We start from the raw sequence: 19,013 nt of genomic DNA on the forward strand, positions 1-19,013 counted from the left end.
GTAAATATAAATAAACAACTATATGGTTAGGGAGCAAAATCTCTAATCCACTCTGAGAATAACAGACAGAAGAGATATACTGTATATACTATTGGAGGTTGAATCTGGTAAATATCAGGCTCAGAGATCACATTTTTTATTAAGACCCCTTTCACACTGGGACACATGTAATGTGCCCTGCCTCCTTGAAATGTGCCCCGCTCCCACGTAATGTGCCCTGCTCCCACGTAATGTGCCCCGCTCCCACGTAATGTGGCTTGCCTCCATGTAAACGTTTACTTTAAATGTAATTGTAATGCCTTCTATTTCCTCCAGTCTATCAGCCTCCATCTTCTCTGGGTTCAGATGCTGTTCTTCCCTGCACAGTCTTTAACCACTTAAAGAGGGATTCCACCAAAAAAAAAAAATATTAAAAGCCAGCAGCTATAAATACTACAGCTGCTGACTTTTAATAAATGGACACTCACCTGTCCCGGGTTCCAGCGATGCCGAGGCCGATCGATCGCTCGGCTCTCGGCTGCTGCCGTCACCATTCTAGGTGAGGGAATCGGGAAGTGAAGCGAATCTGCTTCACTTCCCGGTTCCCTACTGCGCATGCGCGAGTCACGCAGCGCAATAGGAATTGTCCGCGCTGTCACTGGGACCCGTGTGTGTCCCAGCAGACAGTGCGGCAGGACAGGAAATGGCGTAGACTCCCATGGGAGTCTATGCCCGGAAGGGGGTGTAAATACCTGTCTTTGACAGGTATCTCCAACCCCCTCCCCCCTGAAAGGTTCTTGCCTTCCAGCGGGTGGGGGGTCCGATCGGATCCCCTCCCGCTGGAATGCGGCGGTCCGTTTTGCTGCAGGAGCGATCTGGGATGAGGAGATGGCCCTTGGTTTCTGGCCATCCCCTCTCGATCGCTCCTGGCGAATGAGAAGCTTCCTCCCACTGTGTATTGTAAACACAGGCAGGGAGGAAGTGATGTCATTCTCCTCGGGGCTGTCTTTTTGACCGGACTGCGAGGAGAACACTGAAAGTAAGTGCACCAAAACATTACACTGACATGTAGGCGCACAAACCCCCCCCCCCCCCCCCCCCCGATTTCCCCTCCCAGTCACAGTGTCACTGATTGCAGTGATCATTTATTTACTGATCACGGCATTTAGTGTCAGTTGTGACAGTAAAAACTGTCAGGGCAGTTAGTGTTAGGTCCAGGGTAGCCCCCTACCACCCCCCAATAAAGGTTTAACCCCCTGATTGCCCCTAGAGTTAACCCTTTCACCCCCTTTTGGCAGTGTCACTAAGCGATCGTTTTTCTGATCGCTGCATTAGTGTCACTGGTGCCGCTAGGTAGCTAGTTATTTTTTTAGGTTCGCCGCCAGGTTTTTATAGCGCTAGGTACCCCCATATACTACCCAATAATGGTTTTAACCCCCTGATTGCCCCTAGTTAACCCTTTCACCAGCGATCACCATTTAAGTGCCACTGGTGACGCTGGTTAGCCAGTTATTTTTTTAGGTTCCCCGTCAGGTTTTTATATAGCGTCAGGGACCCACATATACTACCTAATAAAGGTTTTAACCCCCTAATTGCCCCTAGTTAACCCTTTCACCAGTGATCACCGTATAAGTTACGGGTGACTCTGGTTAGTTTGCTTTTTATAGCGTCAGGGCACCCACCATTTATTACCCAATAAAGGTTTAACCCCCTGATCACCCGGCGGGTGATATCAATTAGGTTTTAGGGTCAGGGTCTGCGTCGCCCCAGGCAGCGCTAGGTTAGTGCCAGTACCGCTAACACCCACGCGCAAAGCATACACCTCCCATAGTGGTATAGAATCTGAACAGATCAATATCTGATCTGATCAGATCTATACTAGCGTCCCCAGCAGTTTAGGGTTCCAAAAAAACGCATTGTTAGCGGGATCAGCCCAGATACCTGCTGGCACCTGCGTTTTGCCCCTCCGCCCAGCCGACCCAAGTGCAGTATCAATCGATCGCTGTCACTTACAAAACACTAAACACATAACTGCAGCGATCGCAGATTCAGGCCTGATCCCTGCGATCGCTAACAGTTTTTTTTTTTTTTTTTGTAGCGTTTTTTATTTAAATCCTGAAGGCGGTGCTTGGTTTTCGGGGTCCCGTACGTGGCTAGGCTCCCAAAAAGTCCCCCACATGTGGTATCATCGTACTCGGGAGAAGCAGCAGAATTTATTTTGGGGTGTAATTTCACTTATGCCCATAGCATGTGTGAGCAATATATCATTTAGTGACAACTTTGTGCAAAAAAAAATTGTAACATTCCTGCAACTTGTGGCAAAATAGAAATATTTCATGGACTCAACATGCCTCTCAGTAAATAGCTTGGAGTGTCTACTTTCCAAAATGGGGTCATTTGGGGGGGCGGGGGGGATTTGTGTTATTTTGGCATTTTATGGCCTTCAAAACTGTGTAAGGTAGTGAGGAGTGAAATCAAAAATTTGCACCCTTAGAAACCCTGAAGGCAGTGATTGGTTTTCGGGGTGCCATGCGTGGCTAGACTCCCAAAAAGTCCCACACATGTGGTATCCCCGTACTCAGGAGAAGCAGCAAAATATATTTTGGGGTGCAATTCCACATATAACTATGGCATGTGTGAGCAATATATCATTTAGTGACAACTTTTTGTAAACTTTTTTTTTTTTTTTTTTTTTTGTGTCATTATTCAATCACTTGGGACAAAAAAAAATATTCAATAGGCTCTACATGCCCCTCAGCAATTTCCTTGGGGTGTCTACTTTCCAAAATGAGGTAATTTGGGGGGGGGGTTTGTACTGCACTGCCTTTTTAGCACTTCAAGAAATGAGATAGGCAGTCATAAATTAAAAGCTGTGTAAATTCCAGAAAATGTACTCTAGTTTGTAGACGCTATAACTTTTGCGCAAGCAAATATACGCTTATTGACATTTTTTTACTAAAGACCTGTGGCTGAATAAATTTTGGCCTAAATGTATGACTAAAATTTAGTTCATTCGATTTTTCTTATAACAAAAAGTAGAAAATATATATATATTTTTTTTTTAATTTTCAGTCTTTTTCCTTTTATATCATAAAAAATAAATATCGCAGAGGCAATCAAATACCATCAAAAGAAAGCTCTATTTGTGGGAAGAAAAGGACGCAAATTATGTTTGGGTACACCATTGCATGACCGCGCAATTACCAGTTAAAGCAGTGCAGTGCGAAATTGTGAAAAGACCTCTGGTCCTTAGGCTGACAATTGGTCCGGGGCTGAAGTGGTTAAAGTAATTTTTTTTTTTCAAAACAAACAAACATGCTATATTTACCTGCTCTGTGTAATGTTTTTTTTCACAGAACAGCCCCGATTATTCTCTTCTGGGGTCCCCCATCGATGCTTCTGGATCCTCCGGCCTTCAGAGTACCCCAATGGCAAGCTGCAAATTATAGTATTGAGTGCCCCTATAGCAAGCTGCAAAATATAGTATAGAGTGCCCCTATAGCAAGGTAAAACAAACTTCTGCCTTTTAGACTCAGTCACTTCCTGCCCAGGACTACATGTTCCATGAGGCATTGCTCCTCACACATTCACAAGTTCTCCGGAACTTAATGACATGTATGGATGGTGTACTGAGCTGTATGTGTGCTGCACTGTGTTTCCTGATATGTAAACAGATAATGCATTCTGTATGCTGGCCGATTAATCGATTATGAAAATAGTTGACAGCTATTTTCATAATCGATTAGTTGTCGGTTAATCGATTCGTTGTTTCAGCCCTAGTTGCTACGACTGATTTTTCAGGTTATGACTCATTTACAGTCCAGGGGAGAAGATGTTCCCTGTAACAAATTGAGGGAGAACTTCACCATCAGGTAAAAGACAAAAATCCAATTTAACCACTTGCTTACTGGGCACTTAAACCCCCCTCCTGCCCAGACCAATTTTCAGCTTTCAGCGCTGATGCACTTTGAATGACAATTGCGCGGGCATACAACACTGTACCCAAATTAAATTTTTATCATTTTTTTCCCACAACTAGAGCTTTCTTTTGGTGGTATTTAGTTACAGTTCGGAGTTTTATTTTTTGCTAAACAAACAAAAAAAGATGCAAAAAAAAAAAAAAAACATGTTTAATAGTTTGTTATAAAATTTTGCAAACGGGTCATTTTTCTCCTTCATTGAAGTGCGCTGATGAGGCGGCACTGATAGGCTGCACTGATAGGCACAGATAAGGCGGCACCGATTGGCACAGATAAGGCGGCACTGATGGGCAAAGATGGGCACAGATAAGATGGCACGGATGGGTGGCACAGATGGGTGGCACTAAGGGGCACTGATAGGTACCACTGATAGATGGGACTGATAGGCGGCACTGATGGGCGGCACTGCTGGGCACTGATGGGCGGCACTGCTGGGCATGGATATGTGGCACTGGGGTGCAGCACCTTTGTTGAGGCAGATTGTGGGCACTGCTGGGTGGCACTGCTGGGTGGCACTATGGGCACTGCTGGGTGGCACTGACAGGGGGGACACATTTTTTATTTTTGTGGCAAAGCAGGGGGTAGGTGGGCACTGGCAGGGGGCAGGTGGGCACTGGCAGGGCTGGCCGTGATCGGGACTGATGTCCCGATCATGGCCGCCGGTGATCGGCTCTTTTTTATTCTCCTCGCTCTGTCAGCGCAAGGAGGAATAATAGCCGATTACCGGCTCCATTATATCACATGATCAGCTGTCATTGGCTGACAGCTGATCACGTGATAAGGGGTCGGGATCGACCCCTTGCTCGGATCGGTGATCAGGTGAGTCTCATAGACTCGCCGATCACAGCGCGCGCACCCCTCAGGGGGCGCGCAGGCCGCTCGTGCACGGGACGACGTCAATAGACGTAGTCCCGGCAAAGGAGATCCGCGCTTTAGCCGTCATTCGGCTATAGCGCGGGTCTCAACTGGTTAAAGAGACCCTGTCACCAGGTCATTCATTTCAACAACAACCTTCCCATAAGGTTATATGTGCATTTAACCTTTTAAATACTGGGCACTTTCCCTCCTTCCTGCAAATACCAATTTTCAGAATTCAGCGCTATTGCTTTTTAAATGACAATTGTGCGGTCATGCAGCGCTGTACCCAATCAACATTTTTATCATTTTGTTCCCACAAATAGAGCTTTCTGTGGTATTTGATCACCTCCTGGGTTTTTTTATTTTTTGCTAAACAATTTAATAAAATACTGAAAAGTTTCTTTGTTTTCTGTTATAAAATTTTATAAATAAGTTTTCTCCTTCGCTGATGGGCACTAATATGCAGCGCTGATGGGCACTAATATGCAGCGCTGATGGGCACTAATATGCAGCGCTGATGGGCACTAATATGCAGCGCTGATGGGCACTAATATGCAGCGCTGATGGGCACTAATATGCAGCGCTGATGGGCACTAATATGCAGCGCTGATGGGCACTAATATGCAGCGCTGATGGGCACTAATATGCAGCGCTGATGGGCACTAATATGCAGCGCTGATGGGCACTAATATGCAGCGCTGATGGGCACTAATATGCAGCGCTGATGGGCACTAATATGCAGCGCAGATGGGCACTAATATGCAGCACTGATGGGTACTAATGGGTGGCACGGATGGGCACTAATATGCAGCACTGGGCACTGATAGTCTGCACTGATGGGCACTAATGGGTGGCACGGATGGGCACTAATGGATGGCACTTATGGGCATCACTGAGGCACTGGCAGGCATCATTTGTCGACACTGATTGGCATCCCTTGTAGCCATGGGTTCGGCTCTCCTCTACTGGTATCTGTCAGACACAATAGAGCATGGGTCTTCAAACTACGGCCCTCCAGTTGTTCAGGAACTACAATTCCCATCATGCCTAGTCATGTCTGTGAATGTCAGAGTTTTACAATGCCTCATGGGATGTGTAGTTTCACAACAGCTGGAGGGCTGTAGTTTGAGGATCCCTGCAATAGAGAAAAAAACGGTGCATGGCTTTTCCTATTTACACCGTGATCAGCTATGATTGGACACAGCTGATCACGTGGTAAAGTGTCCATCAGAGGCTCCTTACCTAGATCAGAGTTGCGGTGTGCCACGCTGCCCGCCCCCGCGGCTTGTTATCCTGAAAGATGTCATATAGGATAACAGTACCACCGCCCGGCCGTCATTCTGCTATAGGTCGGGCAGGAAGTGGTTTAAAGTATTTTATGCTCTCCCTTGTGAAGACCTTAAAAAGCCCTGAGACTGCTGCAGGGTGCCGCCATCTTGGATGTTATGCCAGCAGTCCCAGCAGACTAAGGCTCGATTCACACTGCTGCGACTTTTCCTGCAACTTCAGAGTCAAGTTCAAAGTCGCATGACAAATCGTACCCCATTAACTACAATAGAACTGTTCTAAGCGGCGCCACTCACGCCCAAGTGACTTAGAAAGAGGTTCCTGCACTACTTTGGGGTGAATTCATCACGACTTGCATTGACTTCTGTTAATGAAGTCGCAAGCAAGCCGCAATGAAGTCACGCAGGATGTTGGGTGTCAAAGTCGTGTAGATGTAAAACTCTGTATAGTATTTATCTTTGATGTTCTCTGGCAGTACGTAGGTAGGGAGGAGGGGAGGAGCAAAGCATCTGGGCCAGCACAGCAGCAATTTGACACTCCTAGAAGAGGAGAAGACTATGACATACAAGGAGGGAGGAGCTCTGATAGATAATTGACTCTTCCTGTAGTAGTTAAATTGGACTTTTTACTTTTTTTTTTTTTTTCCTGCGATGCAACATCTGCTCCCTCCCTCCCCAGCGCTGACCTCCTCTCTCTGATTTCCTCCAGGTTTGGGGGGCCTCGCCAGCCTTGATTGGCTTGGAAGAGGTAACTCCCACGCATGTACACAAGATGAATTAATCCTGGTACCGAGGTGTGGGGAGAATGTACACTGATCACATTGGTAGCCCAGTATATGTTCTAAAGCATCTTGCGAGGATCGGGGTAAGAAACTTTTCTGAAGAGTAGACCTGGTATGTATATGCAATAAAAATCCATCCTGCTCGTAGGTTCAGGCTGGGTTCACACTGGAGCGATGCGGGAACGCCGCGAATCCGCGGCATCTCCTCGCATCGCATGCCTCCCGCCGGCAGTTCACACTGCCCTATGCGGACTGCTGGGAGTGTCAGTGAAACCTTAATGACACCCCCAGATCAGTTCGCATATCGCAGTGCGATCTGCAAACTCGGACAGGAATCGGATCGCATGGTGTGAACACCCATGCGATCCGATTCTGCTGCGGACCAAAAAAAGGGTCCTGTGCGAGTTTGCGGTGGGTGCAATGTGAATTGAGCCATACTATCTGTATGGCTGAACTCGCATTGCACAGAGATCGCATGTGATTTGCACTGCAGTGCGGTGCGAATCACATCCGGGTCTCTCCCAGCCGCAGCAGTGTGAACCCAGCCTCAGGGATAAGTTCTGTACCACCCCTGTTTTGGTGTTTAATTGGGAGGAAAAAAAATAATTCTTCAACATCTTTTCTACAATAGGAAAATGGGGCATACCAAACAAACTGGAAAGGAAAAGAAGGTGCCATACTCTCCCCCAATCCAGAACAAAAACGAAGAGGCCATAAAGCTCAGCTGCAAGCTGGAAAATATGCGTAAGTCAAGGTGGCTTCTGTTTAGTGGATGGGGTGGGGGGGGGGGGGTATTTATCCATCGGCTCCCCATCCTGCAACCATTATGATGGCGGGTAGTCTAATTTCTTTATATATGTATACTGTGTGTGTGTGTGTGTGTGTGTGTGTGTGTGTGTGTGTGTGTGTGTGTGTGTAGTCCGTAGAGTTCAATATGGAGTTGGCCGACCCTTCGCAGCTATAACAGCTTCAATTGTTCTGGTAAGGCTGTCCACAAGGTTTAGGAGTGTGTCTATGGGAGTGTTTGACCATTCTTCCAGAAGCGCATTTGTGAGGTCAGGCAATGATGTTGGACAAGAAGGCCTGGCTCGCAGTCTCTGCTCTAATTCATCCCAAAGATGTTCTATCAGGTTGAGCTCAGGACTTGTATCGGGTTGAGGCCAGGACTCTGTGCAGGCCAGTCAAGTTCTTCCATCCCCGAACTCGCTCATCCATGTCTTTATGGACCTTGCTTTGTGCACTGGTGGGCAGTCATGTTGGAACAGGAAGGGGCCGTCCCCAAACTGTTCCCACAAAGTTGGGAGCATGAAACTGTCCAAAATGTCTTGGTACGCTGACACCTTAAGAGATCTCTTCACTGGAACTAAGGGGCCAAGTCCAACCCCTGAAAAACAACTCCCCGCCGTAATCCCCCCCCCCTCCACCAAATGATTTGGACCAGTGCACAAAGCAAGGTCCATAAAGACATGGATGAGCGAGTTTGGGGTGGAGGAACTTGACTGGCCTGCTGATCTCAACCCAATAGAACACCTTTGGGATGAATTAGAGTGGAGGCTGCAAGCCAGGCCTTCTCGTCCAACATCAGTGCCTGACCTCACAAATGCACTTCTGGAAGAATGGTCAAACATTCCCATAGACACACTCCTAAACCTTGTGGACAGCCTTCCCAGAAGGCAGATTTTCTTTGATCAGATCACATGCCTTAAGCTAATCACACATTATACAATCTCCTTTATATTCTACCATCAATTATGTAGTGTAAGGGCCTGCCTGATTTAATACAAATCAAATGGATTGTTTAGGCGTGTCCTTATATTATATCGTTTTGGAACATTTAAAATGAGATTGTACAGAGATTGAAGAATTCCCACACATTTACATTCTTGAATTCTGTGACACGTAGGCACTATGCCCTGTGAGTAGGCACTGCCATGTCACACATTTCACAGAGCCTGCCTTCTGAACTACAGAGTTGCTGAGAGGAGGAGATTTATGCCCCATACACACGGTCCGATTTTCCGGTTGAAAAAATGTGCAATCAGATCATGTTGTCGGAAAGTCCGATCATGTGTGGGCTCCATCTGACTTTTTTCCGTCGGATTTTCCGACGCACAAAGTTTGAGAGCTGGATCTAAAATTTTCCGACAACAAAATCCGATCTTTTAAATCAGGATCGTGTGTAGACAATTCAGACGGATGAAGTGCTACGCATGCTCAGAATAGACTAGAAGACGAAAGCTACTGCCCTCTTTATAGTCCCGTCATACGTCACCACGTTCTGAACGATCGGATTTTCGGTCAACTTTGTGCGACCGTGTGTATGCAAGACAGGTTTGGGTGACAATCGTCAGAAAAAAATCCGACAGATCTTGTTGTCGGAATGTCCGACCGTGTGTATGGGGCATTACAAGGTGGAACCAGTACAGAAATCACTGCTTGAGGCAGCAGGGTACTGTGAGATATGTAATCCTTATCAATTGAAAGCCTAGTATGGTGTGGGGTTAGATAGTGCCATCATCCCTAGTATATAGAGAAGAACCCTCTTGGAGTGGGACTATAGTGGCACATGCTCAAAAAACATAGTACAGGAATAAAAGTGTGGAAAAAAGCTTTATTAGTACAAAAATGTGTGAAAACAATTAAATTCCAGAAAACAATGGCTGTTGCATACACATGTTGAACATCTCCCAATAATGGAATACAACTGGTTGGGTTTAGTCTTCAGGTTAAAAAAATATGCTACAGTTTCTATCCTTGAATGAATGAAGTACATAATCTGCAGGTCCTGCTATTCTCCTCTACTGCATTATGTATACCATTCAATGACTATTTGCCTTAAAGAGAAGATCCACTAAGATGGATGTAGGGGGTAGTGGCAGAGACCTATCCCTGCCAGGTCTTACTGCTGTTCAGGACCTCCCAGAGAGTTCTCTGCCCATCCCTGAAAAGCAGTGCTTTAGCTGAGCCACCATTGTCACCAGTTAGAAGGAATTCCAATCCATTAGTGGCCAGATAATGTAGCATGTATGGCCTAGAGTTCCCCTCTAGTGTATGTATAATTAAAGTGGCTGTAAACCCTTACAAACCACTTTGACCTACAGGTAAGCCTAGATTAAGGCTTACCTGTAGGTCCAAGAAATATCTCCTAAACCTATATGGTTTAGGAGATATTTGCCCGAAAACAGTCACTGCTGTCTACAGCGCATGCACCGTAGACAGCGGCGCGCAGGCGCACTGAGCGCGGCATTCTCAGCGACGGAGCTGCCGCGCGTGTCGGCTCCCGTGCGCATGCGCAGGAGTGACGTCATCGCGGCTTCGCCGAATGACAGCGGCGGAGCTGCGAGACCCCACCAACAAGATGAATGCGGTGGACTACAGGGGACAGCGGCGACTTCGCTGGCTCCTGTGTCAGGTAAGTGACACATAATGGGCTACTATGCGATGCATAGTAGTCCATTATACTTTGCCTTTGCAGGGAATGAAAGAGGAAGTAAACTCATCAGGGTTTACTTCCTCTTTAAGGCTGGGGAGAGTAGTAACTTAGCCTGCCATGGCTTTGAAAGGAAGGGATAACAGTAAAGACATGGCTGGCGATCAAACCCTGACACATTCTCCCCCCCCCCCCCCCGAAGTGTTGACACTAAGAGGAACTGTCTGTAAGTCAGTTATACAGTAGAACCGTAAACAAAGATGCTTGAGAGGGGAACATGATTTAAATTTACAAATACCGGACTGGTGACCCCACAATAGGTATAAAACTGTTTTGCGGAAGGGAGTTTAACAAGACTCGTGGCCACTTATTAAAATGAGAAGAAAAGAGGTTTAACCTTAAACTAGGTAGAGGGTTCTTTTACTGTAAGAGCGGCAAGGATGTGGAATTCCCTTCCACAGGCGGTGGTCTCAGCGGGGAGCATCGATAGTTTAACCACTTTCAGACCGGACCATTTTGCCGGTCAAGGACCAGACCACTTTTTGCGATTCGGCACTGCGTCGCTTTAACTGACAATTGCGCGGTCGTGCGACGTGGCTCCCAAACAAAATTGACGTCCTTTTTTTTTCCCCACAAATAGAGCTTTCTTTTGGTGGTATTTGATCACCCCTGCGGTTTTTATTTTTTGCGCTATAAACAAAAATAGAGTGACAATTTTGAAAAAAACACATTATTTTTTACTTTTTGTTATAATAAATATCCCCCAAAAATATATAAAAAAACATTTTTTTTCCCTCAGTTTAGGCCGATACGTATTCTTCTACATATGTTTGGTGAAAAAAATCGCAATAAGCGATTATTGATTGGTTTGCACAAAAGTTATAGCGTTTACAAAATAGGGATAGTTTTATAGCATTTTTATTAATAATTTTTTATAATTTTTTTTTACTAGTAATGGCGGCGATCAGTGATTTTTTTATTGTGACTGCGACATTTTGTGACCCATCGGACATTTTTGGGACCATTGTCATTTATACAGTAATCACTGCTATATAAATGCAGTGATTCCTGTGTAAATGACACTGGCAGTGAAGGGGTTAACCAGTGGGTGGCAGTGTAGGGGTTAAGTGTTCCTAGGGGTGTGTTACTAACTGTGGGGGGGTTGGGCTTTCATTTAGTGAACACTGATCTCTGCTCCAATCACATGGAGCAGAGCTCAGCGTCACTAGTTGCTAGGCAGAATGGAGAAATGCTGTTTACAACGGCATTTCTTCATTCGGCCGCTCCGTGAGACGATCGCGGGGATGCCCGCGGCGATCGAGTCCGCGGGTCCCGCAACCGGACTCACGGGGGTCCCGACCAGCGTGGGAGCGCGGCGGCGAGCTCCCGATGGCAGGGCGGCAAATTTAAAGGGACGTACATGTACGCCCATTTGCCTGCCCGTGCCATTCTGTCGACGTACATCGTCGTGCGCTGGTCGGCAAGTGGTTAAGACTCAGAACTTGGAAACTGCCGACTCTGAACCCTGAAGTGCTCGGAGCTAATAATTTTGGGGGTTTAACACTTCACAAGAGAGAAGGAAGACTGGATATTCCTCCATCTCTCCCTGTTCGCTATCCCAATTTCTTTGCTTATTTGTCCCAGGCTCTCAGGAGAAGCACGGGAGTTCAGGGACCATAAAAGTGATCTCATTGCTGTATAGCCACTGGATTGCTTTTACAATATAGCCTGCAATCTGCTTTTTAAAAGTACACAAACTCATTATTGCAGTCACGGGTTTGTTTACATGCTGGTAATTCCCTGATATAGTAGTTACATCCATCTCAGCAAAAGGGTTAAGGCCCCTTTCACACATGCGGACATTATGTCCGTATTTCATCCATCCGTTTGCGGATGAAATACGGACATACATGCATTCCTATGGGATAGCGGGTGTCTGCGGATGAACATCCGCAGACACCCGATATCGTCCGCCTCCGCTATTGTCCGATTCTGCAAACGGAGGAAAATCCTATTCTTTCTATCCATCTGCAGAGCAGACCGGATGAACACGGACAGACGGTCCGTGTTCATCCGATCCACCATAGAGGAGAGCGGCGAGCTGACAGGGTGGTCCCGGTGTTCTGGCGTATAGAGTCCGGCCATCAAATAGTGTCCGCTCTGTACTGCGCATGCGCAGTACGGATCAGACGAAGCTCCGGAAAATCTCCGAAGCTGAACGGCGCCTGTGCCGTGAGTGGAGGTGGTAGCCCCACCATCCAAGCGGACATAGGGTTGTGAATTTGAGAGGGCCCCTCGCGGGCGAGCTTCGCTCGCCACGCTTCGGGCTCAGCCTCGCTGTGCTCGGCTCTTTTTTATTCTAACTCTATGTCCACTTGGATAGTGGGGATAGAACCTGGACTCACGGTGCAGGTGCCGTTCATCCTCGGCATTTTTCGGAATCTGTGTTCCTGTGTACTGCGCATGCGCAGTACGCAGCAAACACTATCCGATGGAGGACGCTATTTGACAAGACATCGGCACAGTGTGCTGGGACCGCCCTGTCCGCCGCCGGCTCAGCAGGGACAACGGAGCGATTCCCCGCTGAGCGAGCGGATCATCACGGGGCGGATCATTACTGATCCGTCCCGTGTGAAAGGGGCCTAATACCTATGTAGGCATTGAAACACTCAGGAATTTGTATGCTAATCAATATATTCATGTATTCCTTTTCTTCACCTGCAGCTGACAACCATGACCTGGTAGATGGCTTTGTGGAGAAATTCAGGGATGACCTAATATGTCCACCAGACAACGAAGTCACAAATAATTTACACATACGCATCTGCGGACTGCATGACACTGTATACTCGGGTGAGAACTATAGGCTTGAGAGCTGGGGACAGAATCTTCTGCCTAAACCAACCAAAATGAAGGTTCTTGGCATCATAGAGAGTTCTAACGGCATGCTTCTGATCCCACAATGGATCGTTCTTGTGGGAAAAAATGGACATGTGTATGGCTATAAAGAAGAAATGCTTTTTCTACATGCCAACAGTCTAAATGACCTTGTACAAGACGGCATTAAGGAAATAGAAACATACTTAGATGACATCAGCGATGAGGTATAGTATAACACATTCATATTGTCTGCTGCTCTCTAGATTCTATAACCTGACCACAGATGTGTTTTGAAATTTTATTTTCAGATTCTTAAAAGTGAAGTAGGGGGTTTCAGAAAAAAAATTATACTTATCATCTAGGTGGGTGGAGCATCGCTCCAGTGCTGCATCTGTCCCCCACCACTTTTTAAAACTGAGAACTGAGCAATTAAACACTGCTGATTGCTCAGCCTACAGCGAGCAGAGATCCAGTGATCGTCGGTCACCCGCTCTCTGCTTGGCTGTGGAGGGGGTCGGAATGGCTGGCTCAGTCTCCCAGCATATCGCTAAGAGGCGGAGGCAACTGTCAGACCAGAGACCAGGCATCTGGGTGAACCCCCTACTGTAAAGTTGGGATCTCTCTAGTGATGTTAGCCGACAGTGGACTTTAGCCTGACGTTGGCTGAAAACAGGTCATAGGAGTACAGAACTAAGTGCACTCCTGTGACCTACAGGAGAAGTATAGCCAAAATAGCTTTGGCCATACTTCTCTTTTTAACAAGCGGTAAATGAGCTTTAAAGCGGGAGTCCGCCGGGAGTGCGGGTTTTTTTTTTTTTTTAAAACCCAGCAGCTACAAATACTGCAGCTGCTGACTTTTAAAATAAGGACACTTACCTGTCCAGCGCGCCCGCGATGTCGGCACCCGAAGCCGATCTCTCGATCGTCTCTCGGGTGCTGCCGCCGCCATCTTGGGTATGGGAATCAGGAAGTGGAGCCTTTCGGCTTCATTTCCTGGTTCCCTACTGCGCATGCGCGAGTCACGCTGCGCAATGAGGATGGACCTGCTGCCTCTGGGATCCGTGTGTTTCCCAGCAGGCAGCGGGGGACTTTTGGAAAGGGGCGTAATCTACGCCCCTTTCCGCAGAGAGCTATCCAGGAAGTGGGTGCAGATACCTGTACTGTACAGGTACCTGCACCCCCCTCCCCCCTGAAAGGTGCCTCCGGTTTAATACACCCTCATTTATTGACTCCTCACTATAGGTGCAATTCACAGCAGAAATATTAGTTAATAAAGTTCACCCCCTCCAAGCAGTTAAGCTTTACCTGCTTCCTCTTCCAGAGCATCTGCTCTGTATTTACAATAAAGAATCAAAGGCTGCTGGAAGGGGGAAGCAAGATGAGCTGAACTGCTGAGTCACTGCTGGGAGGGTAAGCTGAACCGCTGGGTCACTGCTGGGAGGGTAAGCTGAACCGCTGGGTCACTGTTGGGAGAGGAAGCTGAGCTGATGGGTCACTGTTGGCAGGGGGGAGCTGAGCTGCTGGTTCACCGCTTGGGAGAGGGTGAGCTGAGATGCTGAGTCACTGTTGGGAGGGGGAGCTGAGCTACTGGGCCACTGCTGGGAGGGGGTGGGGCTGGGCTGCTCAGTCACTGCCAGGAGTTGGTGGGTATCAGGGAATTTGAACTGCTGGGTCACTGTGATAGGAGGCGCTGAGCTTATAAGTCACAGCTGGTAGGGGGGGGGTGCAGAGCTGCTGCGTTACTGCTAGGAGGGAAGATGAGCTGCCCAAAAAAATATGACTTGAAGGACTTCAATGCTTCTGCTGTGAACTGTGAGGATGAAATGCTGCATTGCGGCTACAGAGGTCAGTGAGGGCATGTTATAAAGCTTGTTAATAATATGTAAGTACCGTATTTATCGGCGTATAACACGCACTTTTTTCCCCTTTAAAATCAGGGGAAAATCGTGGGTACGTGTTATACTCCGATCCCCCGCCGATTGCGAGCTCTTCTGCCTTTTTGGCCGCTCTCGGCTATTTTCGGCCGTTCGCGGTTATTTCCGAAAGCCGCCGAGAATGGCCGAGTGCGGCCGAAAATAGCCGAGAGCTACCGAGCGCCGCCGAGATACACAGGACATCCGCTCTGTATCTCGGCGGCGCCATTTTTAAATGGAAAGCATGCAAAAGAAACTGACAAGGCTGCAAATGACATGGAAGGCTGCAATGAAAGGCTGCAAATGACACTGACAAGGCTGCATTGATGGGCATTTAAATGTAAGTTTTTTTTTTCCTTAAACTTCCCTCCTAAAAGTGTTATTCTTTAAAATTCCCTCCTTAACTTGGGGCGCGTGTTATACGCAGATAAATACGGTAATTGTTCATAGCCTGGCCACATGTTCACTTTAATGTCACTCTCAGAGGTTCTCCACAGAAGCATTTGGGGGGCAGTCTGTAACAGCCCTGAGGGGTCAGCTATACTGGGGTTATATAGTACTAAGGGGTGTACTTCCAGACATCCTTACAGAAGCAAATACCCTGTTTCCCCGAAAATAAGACCTAGCGTGATTGTCGGTGAGGGCTGCAATGTAAGCTCTACCCCCCCAAATAAGCCCTAGTTAAAGTCCTTGTAGGTCTTTTCAGGGTAGGGCTTCTTTTCGGGGAAACAGGGTAGGGCTTATTTGGGGGGTAGGGCTTATATAGCAGCCATCACTGACAATCACGCTAGGTCTTATTTTCAGGTATACAGGGTATGTGTCAGGCTGTATTAGCACAGCTGATGTCGGTGGGGATTTAAACTTTACACAGCCCCCTGCTGGGTTGAAAATAATTAAATGCCCCCATTTTCGGGGGAAAAATATTCCTGAAAAAATCATTTAACAATGTTTAAAGGGTACCAGTCTTGAAAGCAATGTATGGCCATCCACTGTGAACTTGTTGGAAATGCTAGTTTTCTGGCTGTCACACTGGTCTTCTGATTTTAAAACCTTTTAGGCAATGGCCCAAAACAAACATGTAGACAATATTCCCAGACTTTATGCTTTTGCATGCATCTCCCACAATGATAAATAGTTGGCCATGGCAATGTTGCTTTGTCAGCCTGAAAGCAGAGGCGGCTCTAGACTTTGAGGCCTTAGGCAAAACTTAGACGTGAGGCCCCACTCACGTGCATAATGGGAAAAATAATTCAAGCAATAAAAAATAAAACTGTATGTCCCCCCCCCACAGTGCTATCAGCTTCTGTCCTCTTCTCTCCCGCTGACTGCTGTGGGAGATCTTCAGGAAAGGGGGCTGGTAAATATGTAATTTACCAGCACCTTCCTTTTCTAAATGAACACAATGAGTGTGTGACTGTGTTTACTCTGCTTTGGTTTATGAATGGAGAGGAGCCTCTGTCTCCTGTTCATTCATCTGCAGTGCCGCTGAGGCTGCAGAAAAAAAGGAGTTTGGGAATGTGTTCCCTCAGTCTCTTTCACGTCTAAAAAGTGAGATTTTAGGGGTCTGTTTAGACCTCCTGATATCTCACCAAAAAGGCCAAAAAACGTAAAAAAAACATTTATTTAAAAGGAAAATCTGACTAAACTTTCTAATCAGAGACTTAAAAGCCATGACCAATATGTAGCATAATTGAACCACACTCACTATATGCCACAGGTCACCATCTCTCTAGTAGGGGCCCCAGTGCATTACTTTGCCCATAAATTCTATTATGATGGCACTATACAATATTGTGTAGGAGAGGAAAGTAGAGGGTATGACAGTGGGTAGTATGTACATGAGAGGGGTGCTGAGTGTATGGGGTGGGTAGTATGTACATGAGAGAGGTGTGTAGTGTATGGGGGTGGGTAGTATGTATATGAGAGGGGTGTGTAGGGTGTGGGGGTGGGTAGTATGTACATGAGAGGGGTGCCAGCTCGCCTCCCTCCACACATCCAGCAGAACGAATTCCTCTCCTGCATGTGCATGCATGCATCCCTCCTGGGTTCAGCAGCATCCGGCAGCTCCACCTCTATAATCTGCATGCGGTGCTGCCTGGAGGACACAGAGGGGGCGCTGGAGAGAGCCGAGAGTGGCAAAGGGAAGAAGCTTCAGGTCGGTGCTGCGCTGATGATATAGCAGCGCCGCGGCTGCATACTAGAAGAGACCCTTGCTCATCCATCCGGCTTGCTCAGTGGGGACATTGACAAGGTCACAGGGGGACATTCCCTCCCACTCCTACACACACTTGAGTCAAATTAGGCGGCCACAAGGCCCCTGAGCGTGCGAGGCCTACGGCAACCGCCTAATTAAAGAGCCACCTCTGCCTGAAAGCACTGTATTCTTTAGACAGATTCACATGATTGCGAATTGGATGTGGATTTTGCATCTAATTTGAATGACAGGAGAGTGCGAGCGGCTCTCAATGGATCCGGTTCACATATCTCCGGGGCGGCCGTGGAGCGCACAGCAGAAGAGTCCTTTGCATCTTTGACTCCATTTCATTCAGTTCTGAATTAAATTTAGACCTGAAACAGCGAATGGGGGCACACTGGACCCCCTGCTGTGACTTGCGGCCACACATCTTGTGAACCCAGTCTTAAGGCGATCTCCTGATGTGACTCAAATTTACCACCAAACCTCCCTCTATCCCTTTAAATAATGTCCTAACGTGTTTATTTATTTTCTTCTACCTTGGTTTCTTTAGTGAGAAACTGTTATTTCCTGTGATATCATCACCAGACATGTAAACTTCTTGCAGGTGAAGCTACTGAAAGGTCACTACCTATAGATATAAACACGCCCCCCAGAACTACATCTCCCAAGAGACCATACCCTACACAAAAGGCTCTTGGGAGTCAGGGCAGCTTTGTTTTTGCTGGGAAAGAAATCAATGTATGTGTGTGGAGAGGGGCAGGGTTAGTTCTGTAATACAGGACATGTGCAGAGATGTGCTTTTGTATTTTGCTCACACATACGCTTCAAAGTGATCGATCAACTGTATTTTGTACCCTTACAGGAAGAGGAAGTCCTGCAGAAGGATGAAGAGGTCCAGAGACTAAGAAAGGCTACTAAAGAATTCATTGACAAAGATGCAGATGAATTCAATGACTTCTATGCCCAGTTTATTTCATAGCTGGTAACCAAACAGGAACTCAAAGAACCCGAATACAGAACAATTTTCAATTTCAACCATTATTATTTATATAATAAATATGCAATTCCTTGTAGTTCATTGTGGGCTATCCTATATAAAATGCTCTGTGAACACACCTTGCTACTGTGGATTGGGTAACACTGACCCCCAAAAGGAGCTGCTGAATTTGTTTGGGCCTGTACTCTGCTATTAAACCCCCACTGACTTGGCTCAGTCCCCGTGACACAGCTGTGGTGCAATGTTGGTGTGAAGCTAATAATGAAGAATAGCCCCACAGTATGCAATATAACAATAGTATACCTTTGTTATTACCTGGGTATCCGAGGTTCCTCCTGCTGGAAAAGGAACAACACTCCACACCAATTGTACTTAACCAAGAACGTATTTTTACTGGGGTTAATGTAAAATAGTAAATACAGCAGTCGCATAAACATAATGTAACAGCATAGTAGGTACACACAACAGCTTGTACCTGTACAGTTATCTTAGATAATCCCTGAGAATGTGTCTCCAATTGGGGCTAGTGCTCAGAGTGGCTACACCTTACTCTGGGCACCTTCCCACTTCCAGCACACTCTGGTGAATACAAAAATGCAAAGTGATAAATACAGTACAACACAATCACTAGGGAGCTCCCTCTACTTTAATAGGATGCAACGCCTTGCAATAAGAGATGCAGTCTGTAGTCTTCTTTCTTCTGCTAGCTAT

General features: G+C 46.8%; 1 protein-coding gene across 1 annotated transcript; it reads left to right on the plus strand.

Annotated features, from left to right (window-relative positions):
* Positions 1 to 3,736: 3,736 nt before the first annotated feature.
* Positions 3,737 to 18,378, plus strand: LOC143935166 (uncharacterized). The gene is made up of 4 exons (XM_077458824.1): positions 3,737 to 3,851; positions 7,517 to 7,629; positions 13,040 to 13,419; positions 18,168 to 18,378. The coding sequence occupies exons 1-4, from the start codon at positions 3,784 to 3,786 to the stop codon at positions 18,282 to 18,284; spliced, it is 678 nt and encodes a 225-aa protein (XP_077314950.1). The 5' UTR covers positions 3,737 to 3,783; the 3' UTR covers positions 18,285 to 18,378.
* Positions 18,379 to 19,013: the final 635 nt, after the last annotated feature.

This window comes from Lithobates pipiens, unplaced genomic scaffold (assembly GCF_037356315.1).
Source record: "Lithobates pipiens isolate NorthernLeopardFrog02 unplaced genomic scaffold, aLitPip1_a1.2 Scaffold_28, whole genome shotgun sequence".
NCBI classification, from domain to species: domain Eukaryota; kingdom Metazoa; phylum Chordata; class Amphibia; order Anura; family Ranidae; genus Lithobates; species Lithobates pipiens.

What these genes read in the sequence shown, in the direction of transcription:
- LOC143935166 (XM_077458824.1), top strand. Translation starts at nt 3,784, where the DNA reads ATGACTCATTTACAGTCCAGGGGAGAAGATGTTCCCTGTAACAAATTG. An exon ending in CTGCAAGCTGGAAAATATGC is followed by an intron (nt 7,630 to 13,039) that starts GTAAGTCAAGGT and finishes CTTCACCTGCAG; the next exon opens with CTGACAACCATGACCTGGTA. An exon ending in TAGATGACATCAGCGATGAG is followed by an intron (nt 13,420 to 18,167) that starts GTATAGTATAAC and finishes GTACCCTTACAG; the next exon opens with GAAGAGGAAGTCCTGCAGAA.